At 45.6% G+C, this 17,650-nt stretch overlaps 1 protein-coding gene across 1 annotated transcript in view; it reads right to left on the minus strand.

Annotated features, from left to right (window-relative positions):
• Positions 1-13,753: 13,753 nt before the first annotated feature.
• The window catches only part of LOC132397647 (nuclear receptor subfamily 0 group B member 2-like), a 116,762-nt gene continuing 112,865 nt past the window's right edge, over positions 13,754-17,650 (minus strand). Inside the window, exon 2 of the mRNA XM_059976416.1 lies at positions 13,754-13,995. Within this exon, the coding sequence (XP_059832399.1) occupies positions 13,754-13,995 (242 nt within the window). The remainder of the gene's footprint in view (positions 13,996-17,650) is intronic.

A 17,650-nucleotide genomic window follows, 5' to 3' on the forward strand; every position in this document is an offset into this window, starting at 1 on the left:
AAGTTTTCCCCTCACCCTTTAAAGCTGGGCACTCTGGTCTTATACTCAGTCCCCTGGGGAAAAAAATTGTGACTAGTCCAGACAATACCTCTTCTAACTTTGTAAACCTCATCATCTGTCACTTCAGTGAGAATAAAGCGTATCTATTCAATCTCTCTTGATGTGTTGTTCTCCATTTGAACATTGAACGTAGAAAGGATCAAGCCATCTGACCCATCGTGTTGTGCTGAGCCAGCTAAAAAGGAAATCAAGGCACTCAAACGTGAATCCCTCCTAATGACGCCACGCCCATATCCCTCCATCTTCTTTATAGAACTTAGAACAGTAGAGCACAGGAACACTCAGGCCACTGCAATACCCTTCCTGTAGCGTGATGGGCAGTACTGTACACAATAGTCTAAATGTGCTCCGACCACCTTTAGTCCACAATCAATCAACAGGTGCACCACAAGGCTGTGTGCTTAGCTCCCTGCTCCACTTGCTATGTACCTATGAATGTGTGGTTATGTACAACTCCAATGTCAAATGTAAGCCTGCTGATGACTCCACTGCCAAAGGCTAAATCAAAACTGCTGATGAGTTGGTGTATAGAGTGAAAATCTGACTGAAAGGTGCTAAGTTACCAACCTCTCACTCAATGTCAAAAAACCGAAGAGCTGATTCTACCTACAGGTGGAGAAAACCAGAAGTCCGTAAGCCAGTCCTCGCCAGCAGATTAGAGGTGGAGTGTGTCCCCTCATTTCAGAGGATCTGTCCTTGGGAACAATATGTAAGAGCAAGACAAAGAAGGCACAACATCACCTGTACTTTCTTAGAAGTTTACAGAGATTCGGCATGTCATCTAAAACCTTGACAAACTTCCAAAGAAGCAAAACAGAGAGCTTTTGACTGATTGCATCATGGCCTGGTATGGAAACACCAGTGTTAAGAATGGAAAAGTATTTAAACAGTGCTGGATACAACCCAGTCTATCACAGGCAAGGCCCTACCCACCATAGAGTACGCTGTCCCAAGAAAGCAGCATCCATCATCAAGGACACCCACTCTCCAGTTCATGCTCTCTTCTCACTAATACTACTGGAAGGAGGTACAGGAGCCTTACAGGCTCCAGAACCAATGTGGATACCTTGGCTTGCTTCATCTCTGAACTGATTCCACAACCTATAGACTCACTTTCATGGACTCTGCAGCTCATGCTCTCCGCATTATTTATTCATTTTAAAATTTTATTTGCAGTTTTCATTCACACACAGGTTGTTTATCAGTCCTGATGAATGGTCTCGGCTCGAAATGTCAACAGTGCTTCTCCTTATAGATGCTGCCTGGCCTGCTGTGTTTCACCAGCATTCTGTGTGTGTTGCTTTTTGTTGAGACTATTGTGTTTCTTTGTTTTCCTGTGAACGCCCACAAGAAGATTAATCTCAAGGTGTGTGGCCTCTGTCGGTCGAGGTCAACCATGGGTACTGCGCCTCTGGTAGGCACTGGTTTCTCAAGCAGTGTCGACTGTGGCTATTGAGGTCGATCATGGAACAGTAGGCTCTGACACCGTTGCTATATGTGTAGGGTGTCATGGAATTGTCGTCTGCTGTCCGCTGCTGCTCATCGTTTAGCTCTCTGCTCCACCAAATAACTCAGGATCACTCTTTCACCTCTATGGAGAACTAGCAATAGGCAAGAGGAACATTGGTAGGCCCCAGCTTCGTTTCAAGGACCTCTACAGTGCTACATGAAAGCCTTAAAAATCAACACAGTGCTGGGAGGATACAGCAGATGACAGCAACAGATGGCGAGGCAGTCTTCAGCAACACCTAGAGCAAGGCGGAAGAGTGATCCTCAGAAAGAGTGACATACAGTACACACACAGATAATAAATTCAGGTAGCAAAGACCAAAAACAACTTAAGCATTTTGTTAAGCTGTACTGCACTCAGGTCACCAGTGTACACAGCAAGCATTAAGGCATGAAGAAATCTCCCACTGGAGACCTCGTCATTGCCAGATGCAAAAACAGGCATGGGAAGGGAGGTGGACAATGTGAATGGGCAGGGAGCATGGAGGTGGACAATGTGAATGGGCGGGGAGCAGGGAGGTGGACAATGCGAATGGGCGGGGAGCAGGGAGGTGGGCAATGTAAATGGGTAGGGAGCAGGGAGGTGGACAATGTGAATGGGCAGTGAGCAGGGAGGTGGACAATGTGAATGGGCAGGGAGCATGGAGGTGGACAATGTGAATGGGCGGGGAGCAGTGAGGTTGACAATGTAAATGGGTAGGGAGCATGGAGGTGGACAATGTGAATGGGCGGGGAGCAGTGAGGTTGACAATGTAAATGGGCAGGGAGCAGGGAGGTGGACAATGTGAATGGGCAGGGAGCAGGGAGGTGGACAATGTGAATGGGCAGGGAGCATGGAGGTGGACAATGTGAATGGGCGGGGAGCAGTGAGGTTGACAATGTAAATGGGCAGGGAGCAGGGAGGTGGACAATGTAAATGGGTAGGGAGCAGGGAGGTGTACAATGTAAATGGGCAGGGAGCAGGGAGGTGGACAATGCGAATGGGTGGGGAGCAGAAAGGTGGACAATGTAAATGGGCAGGGAGCAGAGAGGTGTACAATGTAAATGGGCAGTGAGCAGGGAGGTGGACAATGTGAATGGGCAGTGAGCAGGGAGGTGGACAATGTGAATGGGCAGGGAGCCGGGAGGTGGACAATGTGAATGGGCAGGGAGCAGAGAGGTGTACAATGTAAATGGGCAGGGAGGTGTATGTAAATGGGCAGAGAGGTGGACAATGTAAATGGGCAGTGAGCAGGGAGGTGGATAATGTGAATGGACAGGGAGCAGGGAGGTGGACAATGTAAATGGGCAGGGAGCAGAGAGGTGTACAATGTAAATGGGCAGTGAGCAGGGAGGTGGACAATGTGAATGGGCAGTGAGCAGGGAGGTGGACAATGTGAATGGGCAGGGAGCCGGGAGGTGTACAATGTAAATGGGCAGGGAGGTGTATGTAAATGGGCAGGGAGGTGGACAATGTGAATGGGCAGGGAGCAGGGAGGTGGACAATGTGAATGGGCAGGGAGGTGTATGTAAATGGGCAGAGAGGTGGACAATGTAAATGGGTAGGGAGCAGGGAGGTGGACAATGTGAATGGGCAGGAGCAGGGAGGTGGACAATGCGAATGGGCAGGGAGCAGAGAGGTGTACAATGTAAATGGGCAGTGAGCAGGGAGGTGGACAATGCGAATGGGTGGGGAGCAGAGAGGTGTACAATGTAAACGGGCAGGGAGCAGAGAGGTGTACTATGTAAGTGGGCAGGGAGCAGCGAGGTTGACAATGTAAATGGGCAGGGAGCAGGGAGGAGGACAATGTAAATGGGCAGGGAGGTGTATGTAAATGGGCAGGGAGCAGAGAGGTGTACAATGTGAATGGGCAGGGAGCAGAGAGGTGTACAATGTAAATGGGCAGTGAGCAGGGAGGTGGACAATGTAAATGGGCAGGGAGGTGTATGTAAATGGGCAGGGAGCAGAGAGGTGTACAATGTGAATGGGCAGGGAGCAGGGAGGTGGACAATGTGAATGGGCAGGGAGCAGAGAGGTGTACAATGTAAATGGGCAGGGAGGTGTATGTAAATGGGCAGAGAGGTGGACAATGTAAATGGGTAGGGAGCAGGGAGGTGGACAATGTGAATGGGCAGGGAGCAGGGAGGTGGACAATGTGAATGGGCAGGGAGCCGGGAGGTGGACAATGTAAATGGGCAGGGAGCAGAGAGGTGTACATTGTGCACGGGCAGGGGCAGTGAGGTGTACAATGTGAATGGGCAAGGGTTAGGGAGGTGGACAATCTAAATGGGCAGGGAGCAGGGAGGTGGACAATGTGAATGGGCAGTGGGCAGAGAGGTGTACATTGTGCACGGGCAGGGGCAGTGAGGTGTACAATGTGAATGGGCAAGGGTTAGGGAGGTGTACAATGTAATGAGACAGGGGGCAGGGAGGTGTACGATGTGAATGGGCAGGGTCAGGAAGGTTACAACATAAATGGGCAGGGTCAGGGAGGTTCCAATATGAATGGGCAGGGTCAGGGAGGTTCCAATATGAATGGGCAGGGGCAGGGAGGTGCACAATGTGAATGGGCAGGGGGCGGAGAGCTTACAATGTGCATGTGCAGGGGACAGAGAGGTTACAATCCGAATGGACAGGGGGCAGCAGGGAGGTGTACAATGTGAATGGACAGGGGGCAGGGAGGTACATAATGCAAATGTGCAGGAGGTTAAAATGAGATTGGGCAGGGGGCAAGGAGGTGGACAATGTAAATGGGCAGGGAGCAGCGAGGTGTGTAAAGTTAATGCGTATGGGGTAGATAGGTGTACAGTGTGAAATGGCATTGGGCAGGTAAGTCACAATATGAACTTACAGGGGGCAGGGAGGTGTACAATGTGAATGGGCAGGGGCGGGGATGTGCACAATGTGAACGGACAGGGGGCAGGAACGTGTACAAAGTGCATTTGCAGGGGGTATTGGATGTAGAATGAAAATTGACAGGGGCTAAGGAGGTGTACAATGACTGGGGGTGGTTTACAATGTTAATTGGCAGGGGCAAGAAGGTGTACATTGTGCATCGACAGGGGGCAGTGAGATGGACAATGTGAATGGGCAGGGAGCAGGGTGGTTATAATGTGATTGGGCAGGGGGCAGGGAGGTTACAATGTAAATGGGCGGGGGGCAGGGAGGTTACAATGTAAATGGGCAGGGGGCAGGGAGGTTACAATGTAAATGGGCGGGGGCAGGGATGTGTACTATGTGAATGGATAGGGGCCAGCGACATTACAATGTGAATGGACAGCGGACTGGGAGGTGTACAATACGAGTGGACAGGTGGCAGAGATGTGTACAAAGTGCAGTTGCAGGGGGCTTTGAATTTAGAATGTGAATCGGCAGAGGCTAGGGAGGTGTATGATGTAATTGGACAGGGTCCGGGGGTTACAATCTTAACTGGCAGGAGCAAGGAGGTGTACATTGTGCATGGGCAGGGTGCAGTGAGGTGGACAATGTGAATGGGCAGGGTGCAGGGAGGTTATAGAACATAGAATAGTACTGCACATTACAGGCGCTTTGGCCCACAATGTTGTGCTGACCCACAAATCCTGCCTCCCATATAAACCCCCCCCATAAATTCCTCCATATACCTGTATAGTAGTCTCTTAAACTTCACTAGTGTATCTGCCTCCACCATTGACTCAGGCAGTGCATTCCACGCACCAACCACTCTTTGAGTGAAAAACCTTCCTCTAATATCCCCCTTGAACTTCCCTCCCCTTACCTTAAAGCCATGGCCTCTTGTACTGAGCAGTTGTGCCCTGGGGAAGAGGCTCTGGCTGTCCACTCTGTCTATTCCTCTTAATATCTTGTACACCTCTATCATGTCTCCTCTCATTTTCCTTCTCTCCAAAGAGTAAAGCCCTAGCTCCCTTAATCTCTGATCATCATCCATACTCTCCAAACCAGGCAACATCCTGGTAAATCTCCTCTGCACCCTTTCCAATGCTTCCACATCCTTCCTATAGTGAGCTGACCAGAACTGGACACAGTACTCCAAGTGTGGCCTAACTAGAGTTTCATAGAGCTGCATCATTACCTCCCGTCTCTTTAACTCTATCCCTCGACTTATGAAAGCTAACACCCCATAAACTTTCTTAACTACCCTATCTACCTGTGAGGCAACTTTCAGGGATCTGTGGACATGTACCCCCAGATCTCTCTGCTCCTCCACACTACCAAGTACCTTGTCATTTACTTTATACTCTGCCTTGGAGTTTGTCCTTCCAAAGTGTACCACCTCACACTTCTCTGGGTTGAACTCCATCTGCCACTTCTCAGCCCACTTCTGCATCCTATCAATGTCTCTCTGCAATCTTCAACAATTTCTTTAGCTGTAATAGTATCCCTGACCAGTAAAACCACCCCTCCTCTCCTTCCCCCCCCTCTCTATCAATCCAGGAATATTGAGAATCCATTCCTGCCCTGGTGCCAGCCAAGTCTCCGTAATGACCACAACATCATAATTCCATGTATGTATCCAAGCTCTCAGTTCATCACCTTTGTTCCTGATGCTTTTTGCATTGAAGTACACACACTTTAGCCCTTCTACCTTATTACCTTTACACCCTTTATTCAGCTTCTCTTTCCTCAAAGCCTCTCTATATGTTAGATTTGGTTTTACTCCATGCTCTTCTTTCACTGCTCTATCGCTCCGGGTTCCATCCCCCTTGCAAATTAGTTTAAACCCTTCCGAACCATGCTAGCAAACCTACCTGCAAGGATATTGCCCCCCCTCGAGTTCAGGTGCAACTCATCCAATCTGTACAGGTCCCACCTTCCCCAGAAGAAATCCCAATGGTCCAAAAATCTAAAACCCTGCCCCCTGCACCAACTCCTCAGCCACACATTCAACTACCATCTCCTCCAATTCTTACCATCACTATCACGTAGCACTGGCAGCAATCCTTGAGATCCTGTTCTTCAGCCTTCTGCCTCACTCCCAAAACTCACACTTCAGCACCTCATCCCTCTTCCTGCCTATATCATTGGTACCAACATGTATCACGACTCCTGGTTGCTTTCCCTCTCGTACCAGGATATCAGGCACCCGTTCAGAGACATCCCGGACCCTGGCACCCAGGAGGCAACAAACCATGCGGGTGTCCTTCTCACGTCCACAAAATCTCCTGTCTGCTCCCCTGACTATTGAGTCTCCAATGATGACAGCTCTTCTCTTCTCCAACCCATCCTTCTGCACCACAGGGTCAGACTCAGTGCCAGAGGCCCTGCCACCAGCTCACACCTGGTCGGTCGTCCCCACCAACAGTATCCAGGATGGTAAACTTATTATTCAGGGGAATGGCTACAGGGGTTCTCTGCACTACCTGTCTACTCACCTTCGCTTTCCCCCCTCTGACTGTCACCCAGCGACCTGCTTCCGGCAGCTTAGGTGTGACTACCTCCCTGTAGCTCTCATCTATGACTGCCTCATTCTCCCTTATGAGTCGAAGGTCATCCAGCTGCTGCTCCAGATTCCTCACGTGGTCTTCCAGATCGCTCAGCCAGCCGCAAACACTTTTGGCAGATGTGACTCTGCGGGAGAGGGAAGATCCCCCAAGACTGCAACATCTCACAGGAGAGGCGCATCACCATCTCAGGAGGCATTGTAAAGACTAACTGGGAACAAACTGCAGTCCCCCAATCTGCGTCGGGTCTCGCTGATGTAGAGGAGGCCACACCAAGAGCACCGGACACAATAGGCAACTCCAGCAGACTCGCAGGTGAAGTGTTGCCTCCTCTACATCGGCGAGACCCGATGCATATTGGGGAACTGCTTCGTCGAGCACCTCTGCTCTGTCCGTCACAATAGACAGGACCTCCCAGTTGCCACCCACTTCAACTCTGCCTCTCATTCCCATCTAGATATGTCCGTACATGGCCTCCTCTACTGACATGATGAGGCCAAACTCAGGTTGGAGGAGCAACACCTCATCTACCATCTGGGTAGCCTCCAGCCTGGTGGTATGAACATTGAATTCTCCAATTTCCGGTAATTCCGTCCCCCTCCCCCTTCCCCTATCCTAGGTCCCTCTCTGCTTTTCTCCCCTTTCAACTTTCTGCTCCTTTACCTCTCCAATTCTTTCATGCTTATCCCCTCCCCACTTTATCCTTCCTCTGATTGGTTCTCCACCTGGCGCCTCTAGCTCTTCCCCCTCCCCTATCTCTATTACTGGGCTTCGGTCCTCTCTTCCTCCCCATTCCTGATGAAGGGTCTCGGCCTGAAACATTGGCTACTCTTTTCTCACGGATGCTGCCTGACCTGCTGAGGTCTTCCTGCATTGTGTACATCTCCCTATAGATGCTGCCTGGCCTGCTGCATTCCACCAGCATTTTGTGTGTGTTGCTTGAATTTCCAACATCTGCAGATTTCCTCGTGTTTATCATTTTTGTGAACCTACTTTGAACCCTCTCCAGTTTCAGAATATCCTTTCTAAGATAAGGAGTCCAAAACTGCTCACAATACTCCAAGTGAGGCCTCACCAGTGCTTTATAAAGTTTCAACATTACCTTCTTGCTTTTATATTTTAGTCCTCTTGAAATGAATGCTAACATTGCATTTGCCTTTCTCACCACAGACTCAACTTGCAAATGAACTTTTAGTGAATCCTGCACAAGGACTTCAGTCCCTTTGAGCTTCAGGTTTTTGTAGTCAACCCTTGCATTTCTTCTACCAAATTGCACGATCATACACTTTCTGACATTATTCCACCTGCCAATTCTTTGCCCATTCTCCTAATCTGTCCTTCTATAGCCTCTCTACTTCCTCAAATCTACCTGCCCCTCTAGCTATCTTCATATCATCAACAAATTTTGCAACAAAGATATCAATTCAATTATCCAAATCAGTGACATATAATGTAAAAAGAATTGTTCCCATCAGAGATCGCTGTGGAAAACTATCAACTACTGGTAGCCAATCAGAAAAGGCTCCCTTTATTCCTACTGTTTGTCTTCTGCCATCAGCCACTGATTTGCCCATGCTAGAAGCTTTCCTGTAATACCACAAGCTACTTGTTAAGCAACCTCATGTGTGGCTCCTTGTCAAAGCCCTTCTGAAAATCCAAATGCACAACTTTAACCAATTATGGAACATCTATAAATTCTCCGATGACACAAATGTTGTGAGAGGAATGTTGGATGGTGTTGAGGCGATGTGCTGCAGTCGGATAGCTCAGCTGGTTGTGTGGTGTCACAATAACAACAACAATAACTCAATGTCAGTAAGACGGATTAAATAGACTGCAGGAAGAAGTCAGAGGAATATAGACCGTCATGATCAAGATGTCAGCTGTGCAAAGGGTGAGCAGGATCAAGTTCTTGGGTGTCATATCTCTGAAGACCTATCCTGGGACAAGAACACATTGATGTAATTATGAAGAAGACATGCTACCAGATATACTTGAGGAGATTTAGTATGTCATCAAAGACTCTGCAACAAATTTCTACAGATGTGCCATGGAGAGCATTTTAACTGTTTGTGTTTCCTCATGGTGTGGAGGCATCAGTGCATGGGATTGGGAATAGATGCAGAGTAATGTCAACTCAACAAGCTCCACCATTAGCACTAACCTCCCCATCATCAAGGACATCTTCAATAGGTGATCCCAGAAGAAGTAGGCATCCATCATTAAGGACCCCACCACCCAGGACCTATCCTCTTCTCATTAGTAACATCTTGTAGAAACTGAAGACACACACACACTTTTAGGGACAGCTGCTTTGCCTCTGCCATCAGCTTTCTGAATGGTCGCCAAATCCATGAACACTGAACTCTATATCTGAATGACTCATGTATTTTTTGTTTGATCTATTTATTTATTCATAATGTGTTTTCTGTATTGCAGTCTACTGCTGCCACAAAGCAACAAATTTCACAACATATATTAAGTGTGTGTTTATGGTCTTCTGCTGCTGTAGCCCATCCACTTCAAGGTTCAATGTGTTGGGGGTTCAGAGGTGCTCTTCTGCACACCACTGTTGAAACACATGATAACTTGAGTTACTGTTGTCTTCCTGTCAGCTTGAACCATTCTGGCCATTCTCCTCCTACCTCTCTCATTAACAAGGCATTTTTTCCCACAGAACTGCCAGTGTCTGGATGTTTTTATTTTGTTTTTTTGCATATCCTCCAAAACAAAATGATCAGAAAATCTATTTTCACATAAGTCATCAAATACTTTTTTTTAACGCAAAGAATGGTGAGTGTGTGGAATGGGCTGCTGCTCACTGTAATGGAGGCAGATACAATTTGGTCTCTTAAGAGGCTCCTGGATAGGTACATGGAGCTTAGAAAGATAGAGGGCTATGGGTAACTCTAGGTGATTTCTAAAGTAAGTACATGTTCGGCACAGCATTGTGGGCCAAAGGGCCTGCATGGTGCTGTAGGTTTTCTATGTTTCTACATTTCTATATGCTGGTGATAATAAACCCAATTCTGATTCTGATTCTGATGTTTGTCACCATCTTCCACCTCTGCTTACTTAATTTTCCTCTGTTCCTTTGTTGACACTTTGGTCAAGAAATTCTCTGTAACATTTAAAGTGGAACCAAAAGGGCAGAGTTTCAGGGTCTGTTGTGTTTCCCAGACTAGGGAGCATCTGAGTTTCAGGGAGAACAGAGAGCCATGGATCAGAGGCACAGTTAGAACTTGACAGTAGAAACGTAGTTTGAGATCATTGTTTGGGAGTTAAGGTCAAAGGCCAGAGATTTATGGCTTAGAGGAAGTCTGAAATTCAGTTCTGGGGCTATGGTGACATAAAGTGCCTGAAATTATAGTGTGGAGATCTACAGAGAGCAGGCAGAGACTAGGATGGGGAGGGCGAAGCTCCAGGGATTGGAGATTGGAGCCTTGTTTGGTGCAAGCATCAAAGATCAATGCCATTGAAATGTGATTGCTAGTTTTGGTCACTGGAGTGGGTACAAGGATAGTGTCTGGGTCTGTATAAGATAGCTGAGAGGTGCTTAAAGGGAGGCTGTTGCTACAATATAGTACTGGTGTGCTAAGTTCAGTAAGCATCCAGAATGGGAGTGCAGGTAAGTTTCAGAAGCAAATTAAAGATGACTTCTCTGGGTCAGGCTCAGAGGTCCAGTGTACCTTGAGCTGCAACAGGCCAAGAAAAGTGATGAAGTTGTGACCAACAGCTGTCCCTCCTCAGGACAATAGGACAATTTCCAAAGGGTTATCTCGTGAATGCCTTATGCACAATGAGGATTTACAGTGGGAAGTAGCGATTGGAAGTTCCAGAATGGTGCTCTTTGAACTCGAAGTGCTTTCAACTCTTCTCCACTCCAGCAGTAGTTCTTTGGCTATGTGCCATTGTGGGGGAAAGGTGTTACATTTCTGAATTGTCCACTTTCTGTTTACAGTCCCAACTGCATTCAGAAGGGCCTGTATTGTGTTGTAGGTTTTCTATGTTTCTATATTGTTGGCAAACCCGGATACATTCTGCTGCCCACATCTGTCCTTCATTTCTGTTATTGACATAATGAAAAGCATCAGGGACCTTGCACTGCTCCCTAAGGGATGCCAGGATCAAACTGTGTTTAGCCTTCGGTCTTGCACATAAGCTGCGGCAGGTGTACATGCTGCCAATTGTATAAACCATCTCATAATGGGTTCCACCTAACCAGTGGGATCCAGCACAACGCACTCATTTAGCATTGGCAAGGGTGAAGCAGTCATCCCAGTAAGTTGATGAAGCAAACAAATATTGGAACAAAAACAATATTTTGTTGCAATCTAAGATATATTTCTCAGGGTCAAATATCCACAATTGCAAATAGAAAGTGGCTATTAATTGAACACAGGTGTAGCTTCCTTCTGCATCTACACTATGGGTAAACGTGACCCTTGGGATATTGTTGTAACAGGCATGGCTGTTCAGTTGGGAGTTACTGCCATTAACAAAAAATACTCTCCTACATTTATTGAGGAGACTCAACTCCTGTAAGCCTATTGGGCTCTTATCTTCACCTGGTTTAATTTCACACTCACCTACCATCCTGACAGGAAGAATACCAAGGCTCTCTCCTACCAGTTTACATCTCTGAGGACCACACAAATCCAGAGCCCATTCTTCCCCACTGATACAGTGATTTGGGGAATTGAAACCGAGGTGAGGGCAGCCCAATAGTTAGGTCCAAGCCCAGGTGGAGAACCATCCAACCAGCACTGTGTTCCTGTCACTTTGCACCCCAAAGTGTTGGATTAGGATCCCACCCTTGGATTCAACAGAACCTGAAATTGCCATGGATAGCCCATAATCCACAGATAAGCAGCATTTCAGGTAAACCAGCAAGATTGAAGGAGAGCTGTTCCCTATGGAGGGGTTCTGTGGAAAGGTAGATCTTGCCAGAGCCCAGAGGCCAGCCATGCAGACCCCTGTTATCAATATTCTGTTTCAATTGTTGAGCGGGAACTCCCCATCTCTGAGCCTGGGAGATATCCATGAGGTTCCCGGCGGCCTTGGAGTCAATAATGCCAAGGAACACCACGACAGGGAAGCTGGGAGCTTTACTTGATTAAGGGAAGATGCTTGCAGGGAGAATCCAACTGTCAGAATTCCCTTCTTAATGACAGGTCTCGTCTGGACACATGGGAACATAATACCTGGAAGTGTCCTGGAAAGCCACAGTAGATGCAGCACAGAGTTCTTCTGCGCCAATCTCAATCCTCCGGAGATAGGCACAGGCCCCCCCACCTGCACGTGCTCCTGCACAGACTGTGTGTTGACTGATGAGCGAGGTGGTGATCTGAAGAGTAGGTGGCTCAGGATATCTCTCTACATCGCTCAGATGCCTGGTTGTCTATTCGAATGGCCAGGTTTATCAGGTCATCCAAATTGTTTTGTGTGTCATGTACTGAGATCTCATACTGGCCTGTACTCAGCCCACGCTGGAAAGCAATGGTGAGAGATCTCTCATGCCACCTCATCTCAACCACAAGAGTGCAGAACTTTATTGCGTAGTCTCTCACTGTCCCTCGTCCTTGACGCAGGAGTCAGCGGGCAACCTCCTGACCCTGTACTGGAAGGCCAAACATTCTCTTGAACTCACCTACAAGTTGATGGAAAAACTGGTCTGCAGGAGAATCTTGTTCTCGTAGGGCGTTGAACAGGCTGACTAGTGATCAGTGTAAGAGATTCACAAAGTAACCCAGTTTACATGCACCATCACTAAACTGACCTGGCTGGTCTTGGAAAATCTGCTTACACTGGGTAATAGAGTTCCTGCAACTTTTGAGGTCCCAGAGTATCTGTCTGGTTGAGGAATGCTTGGTTCAGGTCAGGAAGCAGCCAGGCAAACCAGGGTATTAGTGGTGAAACTGCAGTAGAGGAATATGGAGAAGGCACCAGGGCTGGGTGTGTGTGGGGCTGTCTGTAGAGAGCTGCTGAATAGCCACATTGAGAGCTGTAATGGCTGTCACCTGATTCTGGCTGTCTGTTGTGAGCTGCTGAACTGTTGTTGCAAGTGCTGACACCTATTCTTCCAGCATGAACTGGAATTGCAACTCCAAGAGTAGTTATCACACTGCAAGAACCGTTTCTGCCAACCCAGTCACTCCTCCCCTGCCTGACCAACAAAATTTAGGGCTGATTCCAGCTGTTCTTTCTCTGCTATGTCTATTTCGATGTCAAGTCTTGGTGACAAGAGTTCAGTGATGGCCCAATTGCGAAGGGAGAGACAAACTCAAAATGAACAGTTCGTTTTTAAGCAAAGGCAAGAGATCTAGAAAAGGTTGTTAATGTAAATATTTCTAGGAAAAATAAATCTATTTTTAATTTGTTTAGTCTTACTGAAAGCATCTTCGTTTAAGTTAGTTTCTAGGTCCAAAGTTTTTTATCAATGCTCTTATCAATACTGTGCTCTAAACGCGCCTTGCAACAAGGATGATCCTGGGTGTAGAATTTGAGCTGGCTTCTTGGTTTGGAGAGTGCAGTTCTTTAAAAAAACTCACATGGAAGCTAAGCAATACATACACTTTAATGCGTTCTTCCAACTGTTAGGTTATATACATACATTAGGCACAGCTAAGGCACAATCAAAACACATTAAATGTAAATATCTAAAAAACTCACTTGTAATAAATAAATTAGTAACTTTAACAGAAAGGAAAGAACAAATATCTTGTGCACCCATGAAATGTTTTGTTCATATGCTGATGTCTGACTAGCTTGCATACAGCATTTCCATCAGCAGCACATTCATTTGGATATTTCCAATCAGAGGTTGGAAAAACAACTGTGTGATGACAGACGGACTGATGCTCTTTAAGGACATTAATGCAAGCTCTATCTGGCTGAAACGTGTTGCATCCTGAAGATAGACTGAGTGAGTGTATTCGGTGAGGGCTTTCTCTGCCTCCTGTTGCAGGCACAAGATGTGTTCTGAAAAATGCAGACCTGATACATCTGTGGAACAAAATGGAAACATATTAGGACAATGGGTGAGAGATGCAGTTGGTCAGTGCTTGTAAAATCTTGGCAAATTTACATAAGGAAAGCATATGCAGTTAGTTTAGGCACGTTGAGAATCATTAATAATTGTCTAAACCTAACTGCCCTTGAATGAGCTTGATGGGCCATTTCAGAGGCCAGGTAAAAGTCTGTAATGGGGCTTTAGACAGAGTAGGATGGTAACTATTCTGCAATGACAGAATCAGATAGATTTCAAAATCAACTCATTAGTTGAAAATGTCAACATGACTGCTAATTGTTTTTCTGTAAATTCCAGATTATTAATCAAATTTTAATACTGCTGCTTCTAGAATGGAGCTTGACTGCAACCTCTGGATTCTTAATTATTAGGCTTGTAAGTTAAGCCACAGTGCGAGCAAATTCATGAATTGTTCATGTCACATAGTAGTGCTAGAAAGTTTGTGACGCTTGTGGAACTTTCTCTATTTCTGCATAAATATGACCTAAAATGTGATCAAATCTTCACACTAAATAAAGGGAACCCATTAAATAAATAACACAAAATACATTATAAGCGTTCAGTTATTTATTGGGAAAAAAGATCCAATATCACATGTATTTGTTGGAAAAAGTATGTGAACCTCTGGGGTAATGCCTTCTACAAAAGCTGTTTGGAGTCAGGTGTTCCACTCAATGAGATGAGATTGAAGGGTGGGTTGTAGAGGTACCCTACTGTATAGAAAAAAAGACCAACAAAATCAGGTTACTGACAGAGTCTGTTCTTCTCTGTTTATGTGCACCATGCCTCGATCAAAACTTGCTGAGCACCTTAGAAGAATTGTAGAGATGCATGAAGCTGAAAAAGGCTACAAAAGCATTTCTAAAGAACTGAATGTTCATCAGTCCACAGTAAGAGAAATTGTCTACAAATGGAGGATAATTAGTACTGTTGCTGCTCTCCCTGGGAATTGTTCATAAGCAGGCATCGTGCAAACGTCACACCAAGAGCACAATGCTGAAGGAGATAAAAAATAACCCAAGGGTTACAGCAAAAGACCTGCAGAGATCTCTAGAACTTGCTAAAGTCTCTGTTCATGTGTCCACTGTAAGAAAAACACTGAACAAGAATGCTGTTCATGGAAGGACACTACAGAGGAAACCCAACTCTCCAAACAAAAAGCATTGCTGCACATCTCAAGTTTGCAAAAGACCACCTGGATGTTCTATAATGCTTCTGGGACAATGTTCTATGGACAGGTGAGACAAAAGTTGAACTTTCTAGATTGCTATGTTTGGAGGGAAAAGGGCACTACATACCAATACTAAAACCTCATCCCAAATATGAAACATGGTGGAAGGAGCTTCATGGTTTAGGGCTGCCTTGCTGCCTCAGGGACTGGACAGCTTGCAATCATTGAGGGAACATGAATTCAAAACTGTATCAAGATAATTTATAGAAGAATGTCAGGTTAGCAGTCTGTCACCTAAAGCTTAATAGAAAATAGATAATGTAACAAGACAGTGTTCTGGAAAACAAGACTAAATCAACAACTGGAATGGCTGAGTCAAAGTCTTGACCTTATTCCTATCGAGATGTTGTGGAAGGACCTGAAGTAAGCAGTCCATGCAAGGAAGGTCACCCACATCTCAGAGGTGAAGCAGTTTTGTAAGGAGGAATGGCCTAAAATTTAACCAAGCTGGTGTGCAGGACTGATCAATAGTTACCAGAAATGTTTGATTGAAGTTACTGCTGCACAAAGGGGTCACAACAGTTTCTGCAAGCAAAGGTTCACATACATTTTTCCAACAAAAACACTTAAAATTGGATCATTTTTCTCAAAAAAAATAAATGAACAAGTATAAGGTATTTTGTATATTTATTTTATCAGGTTCTCCTTATCTGGTTTTAGGACTTGTGTGAAGATCTGATCACATTTCAGGTCATATTTATGCAGAAATAAAGAAAATTCTACAGGGTTTATAAACCTTCTAACACCAATGTAAGCTTTTCATTAAAATATCTGTTGGCTTCTAAGATATATTGGGTTCAACTTGTTTTCTTTTAAAAAAAACTCTACTAAAAGTTTGGAATTGTGCCACAGAGGCACAAGAGGTTGTAATCTAGAGCAACAAACAAACCTATGAGAGGTCGAGTAGTATCTGTTAGGACTGGAATGCTTCAGCTTGAAACCTTGCAGCAGGATTGAGAGAGGACAGGTGAGATGGGCAATATGAAGAAGAGAAGGGGTGATGAGATCGGAGTCTGAGTGATTTATGGATGTAAGATGAAAAGCATACTGCACCATATAGTGGAGGGGATGGGTTGGAGTTAGGAGATAGTGGGAGTTAGATGATAAATGGAGTCAAGAAAGAAGAGAGAAAATAATATTTTGGAGTATATGAATTGAGGTGGGGACTTGTGTAGAGGGTACACACATTGACTCATTGATCTCAGATCTAACTGAACCAAGCTGTCCTCAATTCCAAAGAAGAAACTTGCTTCAAAGAAACAAAATTTGCCACAAACTAATTTTCTCAGAACATCCACTTCAACTTGTACAGAGCCTATAGAAGTGAGGCAAAACAGCAGTAAGGTCATGTGCTCTATATAGATTACAGAAGAGGAGGTGCTTGCTGCATTGATTCAAATTAGGTTGTACAAATCCCCAGCTATTCCCTTGTGGAAGACTAGTGAGAAATTATACAAACATTCAAACTGTCTTTAGTCATGGGTGAGGTGCCAGAGTACTGGGGGATAGCTAATGTTGTTTAAGAAAGGCCCCTGAGCCTGATTCCAGTAGAGGGTAGGTTATTCGAAGGACTAATGGACTGGTTTTGATAAACAGGGACAGGTTAGGGATAGTCAATGTGGTTTTGTGCATGGTAGATCATGACTAACCAACCATATATGGTTTTTGAGGAGGTTATCAGGAAAGGTGATGAAAGAAAGGGAGTGAATGTTGTCCATATAGACTTCAGCAAGATCTTTGAGAAGTGTTTACATAGGAAACTAATCAAGAAGGTTACGTTGCTTGGCATTCAGGATGAGGTATTAAATTGGACTCAACATTAGCTTTGTGGATAAGCCGATTTGTGGATGACACCAAGATTGGGTGTCACAAGGAAGGCCATCAAAGTTTGATACTGACCCAGGATTGATACTGAACTGTTTTTGATACAAAGGCAGGTTTGATACTGACCAGAGTTTTATACCTACCGAGGTTGATGCTTCCCTGGGATTGATATGGACCTGTGTTTGATACCGTCCTGTGTTTAGTACTGACCTGGGTTTGATACTGACCTGTGTTTTTAACTGTCCTGGGTTTGATACGGACCTGCGTTTGATACTGACCAGTGTATAATACTGACCTGGGTTTTATACTGACTTGTGCTTGATAGTGACCTGTGTCTGATACTGAACAGAGTTTGTTACTGAACTGGGTTTGACACTGACCTGGGTATAATACTGATCTACGTTTGATAGTGAACTGTGTTTGATACTGACCTCGGATTGATACTGAACTGGGTTTAGAACTGACCTGGGTTTGATCCTGACCTGTGCTTGATACAGACCTGCATTGGATACTGACCAGTGAATGATATTGACCTGGGTTTTATACTGACCTGTGCTTGATAGTGGCCTGTGTCT

This window comes from Hypanus sabinus, chromosome 8, assembly GCF_030144855.1.
Source record: "Hypanus sabinus isolate sHypSab1 chromosome 8, sHypSab1.hap1, whole genome shotgun sequence".
Classification (NCBI taxonomy): Eukaryota; Metazoa; Chordata; class Chondrichthyes; order Myliobatiformes; family Dasyatidae; genus Hypanus; species Hypanus sabinus.